This window comes from Dromaius novaehollandiae, chromosome Z (assembly GCF_036370855.1).
Source record: "Dromaius novaehollandiae isolate bDroNov1 chromosome Z, bDroNov1.hap1, whole genome shotgun sequence".
Lineage (NCBI taxonomy): Eukaryota > Metazoa > Chordata > Aves > Casuariiformes > Dromaiidae > Dromaius > Dromaius novaehollandiae.
In genome coordinates this window covers 82,331,371-82,351,611 of record NC_088132.1, presented here as the reverse complement: position 1 = coordinate 82,351,611, position 20,241 = coordinate 82,331,371, and the positions used below count along the sequence as shown (strand labels likewise).

The following is a 20,241-nucleotide window of genomic DNA, read 5'->3' as shown; positions in this document are numbered from 1 at the left end:
GATTTATGAAAATGCAAGTGAGACCAGGACTGAAGTATAGCACAGTGACTTTTGACTTCCTTGGATGAGGATGTTGGTGTCCTAAATTTGTTGACAGTCTTCTGAATGCCTTCCTATATGCCTTGGTTTTCTGCTTTTCAATAATTGTTCCAGATAGTGAATTAAAGCCTTGCTGATCACTAATTTAGTAGATCTCTGTATGTTCCTTATTCATATGAAGGACTTCAAATGTCTCTCTTTCTTTTTTTTCTCTTGAAGAAATGAAAATTTAGAAAAGGATTTGCCAAAAAAAAGAAGATGGGAGCAAATAGCAGCAGCATCAGCGAACTTCCAGAAAATGAGTATTTAAAAAAATTATCAGGAGCAGAGCCAATCTCTGAAAATGATCCATTCTGGAATCAGCTGCTATCTTTTAGCTTTACCACTCCAACAAACAGGTAAGGTGATGCTTGGTGAAGAGTTAAACCTTGGTAATATATTTATAAAAATTACAGGTGTGAAAAAGAAAAAAAGTTTTTTTCTTTATTCCTGTTTTAGGTGGCAGGGGAGTAAATGCCTATGTAAAATGGACTGTTGTTTCTAATTTTGGAATCTCTTTCCACCACATCTTCCATTTCTGCAGGTTCCTTTCTTCCTCATAGTAGCTGTAATTGCTATTCGTTCTTCTGGCAGCTAGAAGAGATCAGAAGTAGGTCTGTTGTGTTGTTGTGTGCACGTTTTTTTGTCTTTGTTTTTTTAAATAACCTCCATTGTGCCTTTCCTCTGAAATATTTATTGTTTCATGCACTAACAAGTTTTAGTAGAGATAGGTTACAAGACTGATCCTTCTGGCCTTGGCACCTCAAACTTCTGTTGTGCTGAGCATCTCTCGTGAGTTGATTATAGGTTAGCTGTTGAGCTTCTTCATCTGTATGGCCTTAATTATTTTTTTCCTGTTTTACCTTTGAAAATATAGCTTCATGTGTTGTCTCTGTAAAAATATTTTCTAAGTATCTGAACTTAGTGTACTAACTTGAAGGTAATAAACTTTCTCTTGTGATGATGTGGTCCACAGCTCTACAGTACTTCCACCAAAATTAGTGTGTTACAGATAACGAAACTGGAATGTGACCTCATCATGTTGGTTCTCCTCTTGCATGTCTTTTCACTCTAGCAAGTAGCGTGGATAGAAACAGAGTTAATATTTCTGAAAGGATCCATAGCACGTCTCCAGAAACACAAAATGTAAGGCCTTGCGACTTCAGTTAACTGACTTTTTAAAATAGCTCTTTAAATAATACCTCATTAGAAATTGTTATTACATGTTATACGAATTACATCTGTACTATATCTTAAATGCTATGCACAGTAGCTTCTGAAAGGCCAAGAACAGCATTTAGGAACAATTAGGAGCAGGTCAGGTAGAGAGTCTGTCTTGCTCATACTAATATGTTTATGAATAACTGAAAATTCAGATGACTGGGAGAGAAAATGGTTAAGGTAGACAACTTGGAGACATTTACTAAACTTTATCTTTTTTAAAGAGTGAGGAGGAGGAAAGATTTTTGACTCCTACGTGGGGAGAGTAGTCGGGAGGTAATAAATTACAGGATTGTGAAGGGGGAGTTCTTGTAAAGGAATATTTGGCATTGGATGAAACAGCAGTCTTTTTTGTTTAAGTTCTTGCTTGCAATCTACTCATGACTAATAACATGGACAATGTTCTAAGAAGTCATGTAATATTGCATTGGGGCTTTTTAGGGGGAAATAGTCATGTATCAAAAAGCAGCAATTTCTTTCAGTTGTTCTATTGTGCCCCTGTTCCCCATGCCCACCAAAGTAAATGAGTCTTTCATAGCTTGCTTTGCAGCTTTTTTTTTTGTGCATGTTTCATGGAGTGAGACTCAGTGTACACTAAGTTTGTTTAAAAAACAATTGTAAAGGAAAACCGATCCAAAAGGAGGTTGAAAGTTTAATTAGCTGAACACCAGATGGTGCTCTTGCCTGGCAGCTAGAAGAGAAATATTTTTAGAAGCATAGTTCTCTCTTCTATGCAGCTTAGTAATTGGAAGGAAACAGAAATTTCCCATTAAGTTGCATCTACCTGGGAGAGAAGCATTTGACAGATGGGGTCAAACGCTGTTGGCTGCATAACACCCTCATCAGCTATTGTCTAAATTGGATGACCTTGCCTGCAGGAACAGAACGGGGGAGGTCAATGTTCATTTTAGAGACTGAAAGATTATGAAATACCATGCCAACTCTGTTTTGTTATAATGAGGCTTGAGTGTAGGTCATACTTCTGACAGGAGCAAGATGATAGTTTTTGATTATTGTGGAAAGGAGCCAAGTTTCACTTGTCAAACAAGATAGAATTTAAGCTTTTCCTCTTATTTCAAATTACACTTTTTTTTCCCATTAATCTGTTGCAAAATTAGTGTGTGTCTGGTAGGTGATTATTTGCAAGTTATTTGCTTCTCTACTATTTGATGTGATGAATATCTGCCATGTTAGATTCGGTAGTTATTTACTTTGTAGGACCCAGGAAAGGAGCACAATGCCTTTAGGCAGGCAGCCAGCCATCTACCACCACTTACAAGGCAAAGTCTGGAATCTCTTAGGAAGTTTTTCTCCCTCTTTTCTGACTGTCTGGGTTTGGCAAAGAGGAGGAGGTCATAGAAAAAACAATGTGCATGTTTTTTGCTTGTTTAACTATCTGGGAAGCATAAAATGGCAACAGCACGTGGGAGGAGGCCATGGTAGATTGCCTCCTTTTGGCGACAGTTGACTGGTACCTCAGCCTCATTCACAAAACCTCACTCACAGTATGGAAACAGTATCTGCAAGGACAAGCAAGAGTACTTGTGGTACATTTAAGGGAAACGTAAATCAGTGTATATGTAAGTAAAGTTCGTGTTGTTTCAACACACTTCTGTGTATGCTTTGTTTCTAATAATGAATGTTTGAATAGCGCTTTTGCTTTAAGCGCTGCTCTGAATTAGTCCAGGTACCTACTGATCACAGCTTCCAAAGCAAGATCTTCTGGGTTGCCGAACTGAATTGGACCTTCTGAGGAATCGTGCTGGTTTAATCCCCAAATTCGGAAGCCCAGGGCCTGGGTTTTGAGAGGTGGTGAACTACCAGGTTTCTACTCCGAGGGGCATGAAGATGTGATACTTATGTGATCTATTAACACTGCTGCTTGCTTTGTTCTTCTGTTTTTCTTCATTTTTTGTGTTCTTTCCTTTTCTTAGCACTTCATACTTTTTTTTGTTTGCCCTGTCTTCTTTACTAGGCTTATTTTTTCAGTCCAGTTGATTTCTTTGAGCTGTTTCTGTGAAAAACAGGAGGTAGTTTGTAGGTGGGAATAAACTTGGCCCAGTATCTGTACTACTGACTGCGAGTTGCTAGGTCTGTGTTACTGTCTCTGTCAGCAGTATGATGTAAGATACTCTTGCCCTTGCAGTATCCCTTCAGGTGTTTATGGGGGTCTACTGTGAACTTCATCAGGAACTTATCTGCCTGAAAAATAACCTAGAAAAAAGAAAAGATTATTTCTTCAGCCAAGTTAATTCCCTAGAGTGATTCATAGCATAGCACCACAGAACAATTCTGCTGGTACAATGGAGGAGTGATTTGGGAGCATAGCAGACAGTTGGGTGGAAAAATGGGACATGCCATCCAAAAAAATGCATGTATAAGCACATGGTCAAAACAGAACTATCTTCTGGGAGTGTAATATTCTGCTTTCCTGGGCCCCATTGCACCTCATGGTGTTGGTTTTGTTGATACCAAAGCAAGTATTAAGAGGGAATATTAAGAAAGCAAGGGAGTGGGAGTAAGTCTGGTGTATGTTTTTGCAAACCTTGATTATGAATCAGCCTCTAATAATGAGAGAAACGAGGAACGGAAGGTAAATCCATACTCACTGCCTGTAACTCCCCCTGGCATGAGTGATAGATGGTAACAGCCAGAGCAAATCTCTGGAATTTGGCAGGTAAAGTCGCTGGAGCCTTGCAGAATTTAGGAGTGATAGGAGATAAGTAATATATGCATATGTGGTATTAAATGGCAAAGCTACCAGCAATTTTATTATAGGTTGCCCAATGCTTTCTTCCCCTGTGAAAGGTGCGCTGTGACCTTGTCTTTTGAGAAGCTCTACTGTTTGTAGCGTATCATGAATACTGGGTGGGTAAAATGCCCTTGGGCTATAGAAGTGTTTTCTGAGGAATTCCTGTTTTCAGCCTTCAGGTACCTGGTGGTCTGACTTTGCACTCTCACCATTTCATTTTCTTCTTCATGATTCCTTATTTATTGCACAGAATTGACTCGTGGAAGGGGCTGATTTAAGATCATATAAATCCCCTTAAATCTGCCACTTCCTAAATGTCGAGCAATTGACACATCAATCTAAATAGTATTTGGATATTAAAAACAATCCTCAAAACGCTTCTGGTTGACTTTGTTTATTGTTATAAACACGAGCTGTGAGGTTTACTTTGGAGTCTTTGCTCTCGATTTAGGCAGACCAGTGCGTTTGGCTCTGATATGAGCTGCTGCAGAGAATGCAACCTCCTCCTTAGCAATGTTGTTAGTTACGATACTTTCATGATGGAAAACTTAAAACAGTGTTAACCAACACAGAACTTGCTGAAAATCATATGCTTAATATTTACTGTTCCACTTTGTTCCTTCCCTGGAGTTTTTAATGAGTGGCTGGTTGAAGAATAGTGTGCATGATCCTTTAATGGAAAGACATAAAAACGAACAACTTTTATGTTGCCTTAATATGGTACATTTTTAAATTGGTACAATAAATTATGTGCAGCTTTTTATTCTTTGACGTCTTTCCTCTGAATAGTCTATTAAAGTCAGCGTTCCCACAGTATGAATTTACTGAATGGGCCGATTCTTCTGTTTTGTATTCAGTGGCAAGGGAAAAGCTTTGCTTAGTCAAAGGAAAAAACTGACAGGAAAGCTTCTCTTTCTTTTCTCCTCCTTCAGAGAGGGTGGTTGTCTACTACAGTTTGGGCCTTATTCTTACCATATTAAGGGTAGGTGTGTTTTTAATGGCAATTTGTACGCAAAATATTCTTACTGCTTGCCATGCTGATAGCTTTTAAAAACAGTAGTCATGCCATTCTAAAGCCTCTTATATTGTGATGCCTTTGAAATAAAAGCAGATAAACCATTTTCTTCAATGAAGACTGCTGTCAGGAAGCAACTTTCACTGTCTTTTATTAATTACAGTTTTGCTGAAGTCTGTGGGACGGGTTGTTGATTGCTCTGATGTAAATCCAAAGTAAGGCAACTGAAACAAATTCAACCACTATAAATTAACTCCACTAGGTTTTTTTTTTCCTTTTTCTTTTTGGAAGTAATGTTTTTCTCAATATATGCCAGAATAGCTAACCGCAGAATCCGGCTTTCTGGTAGTATGAAGCCAAAAATAAAAATCTGCAGTGAATAAAAACCATCAATTTTTTTGAGCAATAGACTGCTTAATTTACCATTCTTCCCCACCTTTACAGTAAACACGATTTCTTACTGAAAACTAACTCTCTGATGAAGAAACTCCTTGTACTATGAGCAGTAACTGCAGGTACAAAGTGACTAAATGCCGGGAAAATTGAAACATTGACATAAGATCAATTGTTAAATGTTATGAGAACAATTTCAGCAAGGCAAAATAAAATTTGTACTGTCTAAACACTGTTTCAATATTATGTTTTCCTTGGTCAGTATTCATTGCACATACATATCATAACTCATAATTTTTATTTTTTCTTTGCAATACTTTCACTTCTGACAAATAAAGAGGGGCAACTTTGGCTTGTGTTAGATCATCAAGCTAGCACTTATGTGATAATATAGTTTTGAGGGTCTGAACTTTCGTGTCAGGGAAAAGAGGTATGATGACCTCTGGTACCAAAGGGGCAGTATTTGAGCTGGCAGACTTAAACTGAATTTTGATTTCTCCTCTCCCGTCGCTCATATGGAGTCCTTGATATGTGACTTAAGTGTAGTTTCAGCAGCCTTGGCTGCTGTTTACTTCTGTCACTGCTGTGTGATGTTTAGTGTCACGCAGTTGCTTCCTGTGTTTGCAATGACCAATTTGTATGCAAAATAGTCTTACTACTTGTCATATTGAGATGTATTTAAAGCAGTAATCAATGCCACTCTAAAACCTCTTATATTTTGATGCCTTTAGAATAAAAGCTGATAGAGCCGTTTTCTTTAAAGAAACCTATGTTGTCAGGAAGCAAATTTCACTGTCTTAAATTACAGTTTTGCTGAAGTCTTCTGAGGGACTTCCCTCCATATAAAAGAACACATAAAAATAATTAGAGCTGGTCGAGTATGTGTGGTTAAGCACACTTTGAATCTTAGGTTTTTTTCCCTGCCCCTGTGCTCACAATGTATTAGAAACCCCAAACCAGCTGGAGGCTAAAGGCTGTGTGCAAAGCAAAACCTTTTTGCTCATGCTTGGGAAAATTGTAGAGCTGGTGGATATAGTTGGAGTACTTACTACTTTCCCAAAACCAAATGATTTGGTTCAGGTAGAGCCACTTGAAATGTACGATTACATGTACAAATTCACGTAGTATTTGCTGTCAGTTAGATCTGTGACCCTAAGCTGGCGTTGGTTGCCATGTGCATGGGAACCTGCTCCAGACTGGTGTCTTCTGTATGCCTGGGCTTGTTGGCTGGGCCTGGGATGTCCGGGCTTCTCCTAGTAGCAGGTAGCAGTACTGGGAGGCAGCATTAACTGTTACCTGATCTTGCTGCTTGTTTGTTGCTAGAAACTGATCATTTTTAAGAGAAGCCTGTTGACAACGTACTAATGGTGCTCATAGACCAGCTTATATTTTACTCTTCCGTCCCTAATGAATTGCCTCACTATTTCTCTGTTCTGTAGAATATTTTCTTTCAGAAGCTTCTGTTCAATTTTGGAAAAAGTGTGATTTTTCTTTGCACAGCTCTTGAAAGATGAAATTGCAGAGTGAAAAATGTGTGGGACTTTTCCTTTCTTTTCTGAAAGGTTGTTCCCTCCCCATAACCCCCTTCCCCTGGCTCTTTCCGTAGTTGCTTCCTTCTAATTAAGTGCAATGTGTTGAATGAGATGAATTTAAATGTATCTTATACTTTTCTGTCTGCAATAGTGAGCTCCTAAAATATATAAACGTACATATGTGTGTCTGTATGTCTGTGCACATGTGTTTATAAGGAGCATCACTCCACTAATACTTGATCTTGTTGTTAGTGCTGAAAAATAGTTTGACTACTAGCAGTGCTGCTCTGTGAATTAATGAAGGGGTGGATATTCTGCATATTTATTCGTTAACCGAATGTCATCTCCCCAGGGGCTGCGGAGCGAAGTCAATACTGTAGCTGGTTCTAGTGTTTCTTTTGTGCCGCATTATGAATCTCGGCTCTGCCATTTTCTGCATGAGCATTAATATGATGTATCTTCCATCTTCGCAGCACAAGAAGTATTAAGGCAGCTTTTTCCACATCTCTCACCTTTCTTTCCTACCCAAATTAAGGAAGGAAAGCTACTCTTAAGCTTTGCCTCAGGTACTTAGAAATAGGCTTCCACCCCTAAGCTAGATTCTCTTCAAGAGTTTATCCTTGGGGCCTAAAAAACAATATTACTTTTGAGTGTAACAGCACTATTTTCAATATGTTTATTGGTGGGGTATTTCTGTTGTAGCTCCTTTTCACTACGTGTGTTTGCGTTGCTTGAGGTGACATGTTTCAGATGCTGTTGCCTAGTTTTCAGAGTGGCAAAGTTCAGTTCTGCGCTCCGGTCATGAGGAGGGCGAGTGGGTTGCACTGGGTTTTTAAGCATTAAGCTTGGTTTTCATTTCGCTAGGAAAAAGATGGCTCCGGTGTTAAAAGCTTTGCTGAAGGGCTGAAGGTCTTGCTTTGCTGCTCTTGATCCTGGTGACATGTTGAAATTGGGCAACTCTGTGGAATTTGTTTGGGGGTTTTGTGTGGTTTTGAATAGCTAGAAATTAAAAAAAAAACAAACAAACCAAAACAAAAGCTGGCAAGAATTCTACAGTTGTAAAGCAGAGTGCTTGGAAATTAGGGGAAAATGGACTTTAATTAAAAAATTAAAGTTTACATTTAAAGTTTAAATTCTGGAGCAACTGCAGTAATTACTGAGTCTGTATTTCTGAAGTCCCCAGCATCTTTAGACTGGGGGAGGAGGATTGCTTTTTGTTGGATTAAGATGATGCAGATTAAGAGCTCTGTAGTGCATTGGGGTCCAATATAATATTTTCCCAGCCTGTGAACTATCAGGAAGGAATATATCCTGATGACAAGCAGCCAGCTGGACAAATTTAAAAGTTTAAAAAAAAGCAAGAAGTCCTTGTTTCATTCAGACCCAGAAGATTACATTGTCTGTAGCTGTTGATGCGGTGTTCTAGTTTTATGCCATTTGTTTTTAATTACTCTGCATGTTTTTAGCACTGAAACAGAAGACCACCTTTGAGACTAACTTTAATTTTTTATAAGTATATATCAAAGTGCAGTTTGTGCTTCCTGGAAGTTAGATTTCAAGGTTATTTGTAAGGGAGGAAAGAATGCTGATGCTTAATATTAAAAGAGCTCCTCTGCATAATCTAAAATTGTTGTAGGGTATTAGACTGTAGCTGAAATGCTTTCTCATGTGAAATGCCCTCAGTTCACTACACAATTAATTAGTATGATATACAGGATAACTTGCAGGTATCTTAATTTAACCTGTTTGTCTCTACCTTGAAGCATTTCCTATTGAAAAGCTTTGCAATAATTCTTTTGGTTGCTGTTCCTACCAATACCCTTACCTCCTCTCCTAGTCCTCCAGAGTATGAGAACATCCAAGGCAAACTCTTTTAAGACAACATCTCAGACAAACAGTTTTTAAGAGCACAATTTCATGCGAGTTTTCAGTGCTGGAGCTGGTTTAGGGGATTCCCACACAGGACCACAATTAGTCTCTCTTTCAAGCTGATGCAGTTAGTTTTGGGACTATGCTGTAAACTGGACTGTAATCTAAATTTAAAAACAGGAGGAGGATTGTTTCGCCCACTACTGTCTGTTAAAATTTCACTGGCACAGCTGTAGTTGCTAAGATAGGGTTGAGCAAGTAGGACAGGAATTTCTTAAATCTAACTGTGCCACAGAAGGAAGTGTATGTGGGATCACACCTTTTCTGTCTTCAGCCTCTGTTTTCATATAAATGAGGTTACTCATTGGAAAATTTAAACAAATGCTTGGGAAGCAACAGCAGCTTTGGCAATATTAAATAGTAACATTAAATTTTGCGATATTTTTGTACGCAAAGAGTGCTTGAACAGTGGCCATACCACTGGCCTCTTATGGTCTTAGTTACTATTTGGGTCTCATTATGTCGCTGCTTCCTATTTCTTCTCAGTATGGTGCCTTCCATACCTTTAATTACAAGGATGTAGCCAGATGAGCTCTGAAATTGTTCAACCTGTATTACATTGCATTGCATCTTAAAGCATTACACTTTTTTTAAACTGAATTTTAATTTTGGGAACTTTTGAAGGATTGCTTAAAGTAACTGCTATTCCCGGAGATCAGACTGTATGTTAATTGAGGCTGTAAAACCTTCTCTCGTATCCTGGTCATCCTTACTGTAAAGTCACTTCCAGATGCAGGTTTTTTCCAAAGAGGTATCTTGTTTTGGCAACCCTTGGAAATTTTGTGTTGGCCTAGATGGGCCACAGATCTCATCTCTGCGTTGAGAGTGAGCGGGACGGTCAGCCAGGGAATTTAGCTATTTCATATTTTACCTCTTGGAGAAGTTTTGCTTTTGCGTGCATCTCCTGAATTTTTAATAGGGATTTGATCTATTCATTTAATACCTTCCCTTATTGAGAACATGTGGAATGATCAGTAATCGCTGCATGGGTGCAGAAACTGAGGATGTACAAAAGCCTATAGGGCAAAACATCCCACAAACAGGGGCACTCCAGGCAGATTCTTCGGCCCCTTGCTGTGGGAGATGAGGCACGCTCTAGTGGCAGGGAAATCCTGATGGCGGGTGGTGGAGGGAGTGGGGAAGGAACAATTTCCAGGTCTGCTAAATGCTGTTTTTCCTCTGTCTGTTTTGCAGCTATGAAGTGAACTGAAGTAAATTATTAAATGAAGCCACTTTACAGTTCTGTCACACTTTACATCCGGGACCTCACAGCACCGTATGGAATGAGCAGGAGCAAAGTTTTTAATGCTGCTGAGGTCTAACAACATACTTGCATTTGCAGGAGGTGTTTGGATAGACTTAATTGCTTGCTCTGCCAACCCTTGTAGGCCTGTGCTTTAGTGGCACGGTAGAGGGAGTCTGCAGCCCACAGCTGGTTGGAATATGGGAAAGGAAAATGCTAAGAGAAGCTCTGTGAGAAAGAGCTAAGTGGGGATGAATGGCAGAGTCAGGAGGTAAAATGGTACCTGGTCTCACGTAATAATTTTTTGATGAAATATTATGTCATTGCATGCAGGTTTTGGTGTTCCAGGGGAATGTGTTGGCTTTTACCTGTTTTAAAGTGTGAGTTTGCAAAATGGAAATGAATAGGCTCCAAACTCTTAACCTTAGTAATGTTTACTTCCCAACAAGTAAACTGTCATAGAAAATCCAAAGAAGTGCAAAATCAACGGGCTTTATATTATATTGTACATTAGTGAGTGTCAGTGGTGACTTGTCATTTTAAAAGCATCAAGTTTGAAGAGAAGAAGCTTGCATTCTTGTCTTACTTTTAATATGCATTGACAGGAGATTTAGGTATTATTGTTGCGACACCTTCAGATTGCTTGATGTGGCATTGGGCAAAATATCTGATTATTATTTATCTTTTTTTCCCCATCTATTAAGGAAAAATGTGCTCTATTTACTTCCCATGTGTTCTTCTGCAGAGTTGTTGAGGATCAGTTAGTTTGTGCTGGTAGGTTTGTAGCAGGAGAAGTATATAAATGTATTTTTATGCATTTGACACAGTTGGTGTTTACTTTCAGTGCTTGTTGGTGGGTTCTGCTTTAGGGTTTTCTTGTTCTTTTCAGCTGATGGTTTTTTGCTGAAGCATACCAACTGGCAACTAGTGAAGTTATGAAAAACTTGGTGTATGTGGCAAGGGATTGTTGCAGTAATACAACATTAGGTAACAGAAAGTAGTGCTCAGCTTGAGGTTAAATGGCAAGTTGAGGATTCTTTAATTTATGCTTTTAGAAAAGGCATTATTTCACATGATAGTCCTGATACAAAAACAAGTGCTTTCCAAAGACTGCGGTTCTATGCTTATTTTCAAGGATCAAACCAAGCATGGCAGTAACTCAGCTCAGCAGTTGTCTTCCCCTCCCTTTGACAGACTTTTCACTTTTGAGTATTAATTTCCTGTTTTATAGTCACTGTATTTCAAATACATCTTGTACTGTTTGGTATTTATATAAACCAGCTAGTGGATTGCTGAAATTAAGTGCTTCACAGAAATTTTTTCCTGCTGTTTTGCTAGGAATTCTTGCTTCAGTTTCAGGAACTCCGTTTACTTATGTAACCGTGGTGATTTTTTTTTCCCCTCTTTCCTCTAGTGCTGACTTAAAGCTCTTGGAAGAAGCCACCATCTCAGTCTGCAAGTCTTTAGGTGAGAAATGTGACATCTCAACTTTTTTCCCATGTGGTTTATCAGAACAATTAAGAAACAGCATTCATGTGCACATCCATATCTTTAGTATACTATACCTCTCTGTGTTCCGCTGGTAAGGTTAAAATAGTATGTTTAAGAGTGTGCTTGTCTATACCTCCCAAACTTTTAGAAACTTAACTTCCAGCATTAACTCTTTTATATAAATTAAAATGACTAAGAATTAGAACAACTCCCTGCCTCCCTCCCTCCTTCTTTCTCCTTTGCCCTCCAAGCCAGACAGGGTCGGGGAAGAGGTAATTGGGGGATGTAATGAAGAGAGAATATAAAGGTTAGCTGTGAATACCAGTCCTATTTTCTGATAGGAAACTCTTGTGCTGTAAAGTAGTCATGAAAAGGAAGCAGTTTGAGTGCCACACTTGGGATATTTAAATCTAGGCTGAAAAGTGTATTTAGAAGACAATCATGGAGTAGTAAAGCATGCGCTGGAGAATCTTAAAAGAAGAAAATCAGTTGTAGCATACTGTATGTAGAAGTATTTAACGCATCGAAATTTTTTTTCATTCTGTATCTTGTTTGAACTAAATAGTATCAAATTACAAATGCTATATAATCATATCTTTGCAATCCCTTGTCTAGTTGAGAAGAATCCTCGAACAGGAAACCTTGGATCGTTGATTAAAGTCTTTCTTTCTAGAACCAAAGAATTAAAAATTTCAGCAGAATGTCAGAAGTAAGTAGATGGAGAAAAGCTGTGTGTGCCCTTTCACTTTTTAACTGTTCTTTTGTTTCTAGCTCTTGAGGTTTTGCTCTGCTAGCTGACATATTTACAGACCAAAATTTAGACTTCTCTTACTTATTCTGTTCAAACAAAGATATATCTAGTACATTTTCAAGCATAGAGTAGTAATAAATAGACTACAGCAGGGAAAAAAGACGTGTTTACCTTCTCCTGTGTGTTACAGAAACCACATTTGTTTCACTGGATTCAGATGTGTAACTGTGTGCTAATTTCTGCCTTCCATATTGTGCAGTCCTTAGGTGTTGCTGTCTTAATTTACTCTAGACTGCACATATAGTAAACATGCAGCACAAATTCTCCATTACTAGGTTGGTAGTGCAGCACTCAAAACCCCTTGGAGCATAAGTAATGTCTAAGAGGAAGACTGACCAGCCAGTGATGTTTGAAGTTTTTTTATACCTAAATGATGGATGTAATGGCTCAGATAAATGAATGCCTGATTCTTCAAAGCAAATGTCATTTTCATCTTAAGTACTTGGTTTTTAGCTATTTAAAAATCTCCTGACCTTTTTATCTAAATTTTAATTTATCTCAGGAATATTTTCCAATTGGATTGCATTTGAATAGGAACTTCTATATAAAGTTATTTCTTTCAAGTCATGTCATGCAACTGTCGTTTTTTTTACTTCCCTCTTTCAGCAATAGGAAAGAAATCCAAGAGGTTTCATGTACAGCACTATATAATTTTTTGGGGAAGCTTTCTATAACTGTTCCCCTGTACCCCTTGACAAATGTCTGTCTTTTTGAAGCTCTAGATCTGAGGAGAGTTAGACATTTTCTTTAGTGCCCACTTCCTCCTGGAGTTGCCCTCACCCTTCTTGCTTCTATCTGGAGAAAAGTTACTTGTGCAGGGATGACTCCTACTTTAGCTCAGAAATATCTGACGGCATAGCTTCAACCAGAGCTTGACTATATGCTCTTGTATGGGCTTCCTAGCAGTTGCTTATTGGGATTCAAGAAAACATTGTGAAGCTATAGTCTCCTTGCATTCAGAAAGCTGAGAAAAATCTTAAGGGAAATAGACGCTTTTGCTTTGTTGTGGTCCTGAAGTCCATAGGTGCATAGAGTCATCTGAGAAATATTAGATCAGGAAAAGTGCTAAGGTTTGGGGAGTCAGAATAGCTTTCACACTGAAGCTGTAGGAAAATTTCAGCTGTTTGGGTGGATTTGAGTTCGTAGGGTCTAGAAACCATTGAAGTATACTAAGCCATCTAGTAAGCTCTTTGAAGACAGTGGCACTTCTGGCACTATGATGTTTTTAGCAATACCAGCTTACAATTAGGAATAAAACTGTATCTTCTTGGGGAAAAAAAAAACTGTATTTAAATACACTTCTAATTAATTTGGTGTAGCAGAGAGTCTTCAGTTGACACTTTAGAGCACTTTGGCTTTTCCTTGCTTCAGCGACAGGAACCCCTTTGTCTATTCTGGCATAATCTTGTTGTGTGTTTTTTGTTTTTTTTTTTAAATGTATGTTCACAAACTGTTACTGATTCTTGTTTGCTTTTGTTTCTTTTCTAGTCACCTCTTTATCTGGCAGGCTCACAATGCGTTGTTTATTATCTGCTGTTTGCTGAAAGTATTCATCAGTCGAATGTCAGAAGAGGAACTGCAAATTCATTTTACTTACGAAGAGAAAACACCAGGCTCATATGGTAGGTATATGCTATTGCTAATGAAACAAATATCCCACAAGAAAGTAATGAGCTCTGATGTTCTCTTTAGATAAGAATATCAAACTTTGTTTTAAAACTAGAAATGAAGCTGTAATGATGCTACATACAACACGCTTTATTGTTCAGGACAACCTGTGTGACTGGACGCATGTAGTCAGTAGTAAACCTGGCTACTTTGGGGTCTGAAGTAATACAGTGTAAGACATCTTCCTTTGTATCTAACATTTGAAAGAGAACATCTACAAAATGTGCTGAGAGTTTTTAGTAACTTGTTGACTGTCTTTTTTTCTTTATTTGGAAATAAAGGTCTGTTAACAAGCTTCTGGCATGTTACAGATTCTCATAACAAAACAGACCTTTTCTAAAGCTGGGTTTAAGTTGTTTGGTTTATTTTTCTTTAAAGATTTATTTTTAAACTTAACATGATCATTTCTTTACAGACTTCATTTGGTATTTTTAAACAGTTATTCAGAACTGACACTGTAGACCTAACTTAGTTTTAGTAATTTTAATACAGTTTAAAATGTAATAATGGTCCTCTTCAGAACATGCTTTGGTATTCTGATGCCTCTTTTTTGTGCGAGGTGCTCCGTTACATGAGGTGTAATGGAATCTGCACAGGAAGGGATACACAGTGCTTTCCTTTTCTGTTCTCTGAGAATCCCGTCTGAACATAATCCCTCTGTGATCGGCCTGTTCAGAGGACAGGACTGCAGTTCCAGTTAGGAAAGTGACAGAGCCTGAATGGAGAAACGCAGGGCACAGCATTGTCTTTGGCCTCTAAGAAGATGGGAAGAATAAAATATAATTGGGGCAAAACTATCCTATTACCAGTGTGGGAATGGTGATGTTGCAATTATTTAGGAAGCTGAATTCTTGGTATTTAAGGGGATTGGAGGTAGTTATTTCACTTATTTCAATAATTCACTTTTTTCAGTGACATCATGAGATTAATGCTGTTTTTCTTTCTCCCTGTCTGAGACTTGCAGAACTATGAATAGAAGGCAACTCTCAAGTTGCTTGCCACATGTGACCCTGGGTACAAGTCACTTCCCATCTCTGAGTCTGTTTTCTTCTCTATAAAAGGAGGGCTGAAATGAAATGCGCTGTGCAAGGAAAAGATGAGTGGTGGTACAGTCTGGTTCTCCTGCTCCTAATGATGGAGAATAAAGAAAGGTGTCTCTTGGAGAACGTGATTTGCATGTTCTAATGTCGTTAGTTCTAATACCCTGTAAGATGCTTAGCCATACCTCAAGAGAAAGGTATTGTAAAAATAAACATACCCTTTGGGTTTTCTTTTCACATATGTTTCATAAATCAGCAGCAGACAGGGAATGAAATAAAAGCAACTTCTAGAAATCTACCGAGGAAAGAAAACAATACTATGATTACAATTGATCCATTAAAAAAGGAAATTGCTAACATTTAATTAGTGGGCAATAGTTCATCCCATGAAATCTGTCTTGAACAAGAATTACAGAAAAGTGAATTTAGGCAGAATGTTTGAAAGTAAGTGCAGCTCAAGGAAATGGAGAGTATGTTGCACAAGATGAAAGACAGCAGGAATGACTGGATTACTTAACTATCTTTCCTCCTATCTTGTGTTTTTTTTAAAAAAGTCATGCTTTTTGAATGTGAATGTATGTGTTCAAAATTAGTTTGATTACAGCATAAAAAATCATAACACTATCTGCCACAAATCTTTTGTGTCACGCCATATTGTGACACTATTACAGAACACATGAAACTAATGCTGGCATGTGAATCTTGATTGTAAATTTCCCTCACTTCATTGTAAGGTTACCATTGAATTTGGACGTTTATGTCATTTATTGTGTAAAACCAAAAACTGCCTGGCCAAAATGACTGGTATCAGAATGAGATACTTCTGGTTGTTCTTCCATAACCCACTCGCACTGTATTACCAGCATGGATTTCCCTGAAGAGTCAAGCCAGGCAAGGACATGTGCTGCGAATGCCTAATAGCTGCTTGCTCACCGAACAGTGAAAACGGTTCATTAAAATCTGGTTAACTCCTTGGCGCCTGGCGTTGCTCTGGGGAAATCAGACTTCTGGTGCCAAAAGATTAAGTGCTACATGTTGAAATGGTTTAATGTATTTAAACTGTGATGAGTAATCTCCAAGAATGAGGTCAGCTAACTGATACATTAAAAAGCAGTGCCTGCTTATAATAAGCTATCATTGCAGACTGCCTGTGGGTTTATACCTGGTTTAAAAAAAATGCCCACCCCTTGCTTAAATTGAATACTGTAGCACAGTAAAACAGATGGGAATGCTGGAAAGTTTTGTTAGTTTGAACCACAGCAATCTTTATTCCTTATGTTGAGAGTTCCTCACAGCATAATATTAAAAGTGACTGTTGTCACCGGGCTAGATCCATATTTTCACAATGTTTAGTAGCACTTGACTGTAATTCACAGTGACATTTATTAGTGATAATTTTGTGCATATTGATGGCAAATGTACTGAGCAATTATCTTTGAGCAGATTGTTAGCTGGATGTTCTTGATTAGGAAGGTAATTGTGTGTGGTCTGTTGGTTAGAAGAGGGGACTGAAAGACAGGAAACGAGTTCCTTGTCAGCTCTCACTGCTCGGCTGTGGGCTTGGGCCAGTTTCTTCTTTTGACTCGAGTTTCCATTTGGAGATCATTCTTGTGATCCCCTTCAAAGTATCGAGATCTGTATCATGCTACATGGACATATCCATCACTTGAGGTTCCTAATAAATACTTCACTTAGGTTTTTTTTCTAAGTATAAGGTTAAGATGATGCCTTTCCATAATTTTTATACTGAGATATAGAAAAAGTGAGGTATCATCAAAAGAGTATAGTAAAAATGCTGCTGTATTAGGGCTTATTTAAAGTGAGCAGAAAAAACCCAAATTTTTTGTTTCTGCTTTCATAGTTGTAAGTGTAGCTTTCTACCACCCTCCCCATCACTAGAATGCCCTTGGTATTCTGCAAATTACATAGGTTTATCAGTATTTTCTGTACCCCTGTTGTATGTGCCTAACTCTATGGTAAACATACTTTAAAAAAAATTAAGCTGTTCTTAGCTGTCCTTCCTGTTTTTTCATTTACCAGAGCGGATATTGTGTTCACTATTCTAGACTGTTTCTCTGTGTTTCTCTGTTTAAACTGTGAGCATCACTTTTTTCTCCCTCCCCCCTTCTATCCTGAGCATATATTCCAGCACCATGTTCTTTAGTTTAAATATGGCACCTCGTGAACGGGGAGTGCAGCATCAGCACATCAGTTTGCTCGTGCTGCAGTCGGTCAGAACATTGGCACCCGCTGTGTGTTATTTGGTATTTTGGGCAGAAATGTACAGTGTATGATAGTAATGATGTATGGAAAATATCCTTGCCACTTGCTCCTCAGCAATATATCTTGTGTTTTGACAGCTAATATATGACATAGTATTGTTTACTTAGTGCTTTTTAATAGCAAGAAGAATTCAGCTCCCAGATCTTACAGTTTATTTACTTTCACTCTTTCTGAATGTCCAGTTTGTGCTTTTCCTTGCTAGACTGTGTTTTAAGTTCAGAAGAAAGGTGTGCTTTTGAACTGCGCATCATACAAAGTGATTATTGATTATTTGCAAAAAGTATGAGTGGAAGGATAAGTTGTAGCCCATCATTATAAATGCTAAACGAAGTTCCTAATGAACAAACTGCGTGGGATCGAGTGAAAGAGAGAAGCTGGTGTTCCTCCCACAACGCTCTTCATTGGTTTCCTCCCAGAGTAATCAGCCCATAAATAAGTTTACTGCTTTTGGCAGTTTTCAGATGGTTTTTTAGCACAGGAAGTAGAAGCTTGTGCCTCTTAGTCCGTAATTGGGAGTTTGCATATAACTTTGATAGGAGGATATTGCACAATTTTGATTGTGGGATAAGTCTTGTACAGACTTGTATAATAAACTGTGTTTTAAGATTCAAAAAATGCCTGACACTAATAAATTCTAAATTAGTGTCATCTTCCATGACTTACTATTTTCTTGGCATTTAGGTTAAATCCTGTATAGTTCTTGCAATTAAATATTTTGTGGAAACTGTGTGATTCTTTGAATGAGAAAATGACCTTCTGTTCCATAAGGGAATAACTTGGTTCCAGTTAGACTGTCTGGCTTTGCAGCCTGCAGTCACCGTTTCTAGCCCGCTCCTGCTCAACGCTAAATGAAAACGCCCTGACATAGCAGCAGCGTTCTGAGTAAAGCGAGTTGGCACGTAGCAGTTCCTCACCCAGAGGTGTCCGTATCTCAGTTTTTTATTCTGTTCAGACTACTGTTGGCCTATTTTAGCAGGTGAGCTGAGGACTTGGCATATTCCAGTCTGAAGCTGGAGCCAAGTCGTAGCTAACAGATCACACACATTTTGGTGAGGTTTCCGCTGTCTATATTGTATTTTTTCTTTCAGTCACAACTGTGGTGTGGTTCAGAAGCGTAAGAGTGGTTAGCATGTTCTGTATTCTCAGTCAGATTGTCAGCTCATATAACTTATTCTCTGACCTATAGCAGAAAACTTTATTCATTCCGTATGCACAATATTTTAATCACAAAGTTGCTAAGGACTGCATTTGGTGCATTATAGCACATGCAAAGGAACCCCAGCGTGCTTTTGGAATGGGTGAGACTCGAAAGGAAAATCATTAAAAGGTACGGTTTCTCTGAGAGCACACCTGGTCTTTTACAAAACACAACACATTTTTGTTTTTTTCCTGACAGACAGTTTGGGGAGGATGGGGATAGAGGAGAGAATAAGCAATGTTATGCTTATTGCAGCCCTTAAAAGATTACAGGAGCTTTCAGTTATCACATAAAGGAAATTAAGGATGGCAGCTAGTTTATGTACTCTTTGCTAATGCTTTTAAGGCAAAGTGGAAGCTTTTGAGAAGCCTGGGAGCTGAAGATCTAACCACAAAACCCCCAAAAGCTTGGTTTCTTGAAGTCTGCTTGTTATGTAACTAACTGTATGGATGAGGCTTTAAGTACTCCTCTACAAGTAACATGAATTATTTTTGTACTGGTGTCCAGGTTTTAATCTAATCTATCTATAGGAGCACAGGAGCAATAGGACAGAAAAAGCAGGTAGTATCTAGGGAGAGATTATTCCTTGCTGTGTCTAAATATCTTATTGATATTAGGCACATCCAGCTTCCACAGCAGCTCAGATCGGGTCTTGACAACATGGTAGCTAGCTACTTGGCAAGCCAGACTATTTTATGTCATCTATATTAGACTCGTAATTATGAGCTGTGGTGGAGCTGTTTGTTTTAGCAGAAGGGGTGTCTAATGGCACCTCTCATTTGCTTTGGATAAGTTGTTTTGCCTATCTAATGCCTGCTAATCCAGTGTCTGTACTGTGGGTAGTTTTGAAAATGTTAAAAGTAAAGCAGTATTATTTAAGTAGCAAAATCATGCAAGTTATCCACATATTCGGTGCCTCAAATATGATGATTGAGAAATGGTGCCTCAGCATAACTGGATTTCTTTTTAACTGTGTGTGTTTGCGGTTACTTTTACACTGTAGTAGAGTTTAGTAGACGTACCTATGATTTCTCTCTGTGCAAGTCTGCTCTAATCTTATCTGAACAGATTCACCCTTTACTTATTTGCCCCAAGGGTTTGCATGTGTCTTTAATCCAAGTATGTGATCTATTAATGTGAATGAGTATTGTATGTATTGTCTTTATCCTGCTATTGAAAAAAGGCATTGTTTATGAAAACACAGAGTGTTCTGTGTTTATAGCTCTCTCTCACGTTATAGATTTGGCATGCATCCGCTTCATTGTCTTGGCAAGACCAGAATTAAACAAGAATGCCTGTGCCCCATTGGGGAAAAGGATGCATTAATTATTTTAGCTGAATGACATTGATTACAGCAATTAAGTTTAAAAAAAAATACAGTTTGAGGACAGAGCAGGAAAGACTAACATCTTCCATTCTGCATCAGTGTGCTAACCAATCGTCTTGCTTTATTTTTAACCTAAAGTGCAAGGAAAAGCCTTCTTTCATATTCAAATAACATTGTTCTCTCTCCAAACAAGTTGTGTATATAGCATGGTGGAAACAGTATTCTCATATTTTCTTTTCTTGTTTCCCCCACCCCTTTCC

The 20,241-nt window shown here is 38.3% G+C and overlaps 1 protein-coding gene across 3 annotated transcripts in view; it reads left to right on the top strand.

Moving 5' to 3' along the window:
* LOC135324913 (dymeclin) overlaps positions 1 to 20,241 on the top strand; it is a 218,362-nt gene that overhangs the window by 13,255 nt on the left and 184,866 nt on the right. For all 3 annotated transcript variants that reach the window (XM_064501988.1, XM_064501989.1, XM_064501990.1), the window contains exons 2-5: positions 259 to 437; positions 11,578 to 11,630; positions 12,270 to 12,363; positions 13,954 to 14,087. In XM_064501988.1, coding sequence (XP_064358058.1) covers positions 298 to 437; positions 11,578 to 11,630; positions 12,270 to 12,363; positions 13,954 to 14,087 — 421 coding nt within the window. In that variant the 5' untranslated portion in view covers positions 259 to 297. The remainder of the gene's footprint in view (positions 1 to 258; positions 438 to 11,577; positions 11,631 to 12,269; positions 12,364 to 13,953; positions 14,088 to 20,241) is intronic.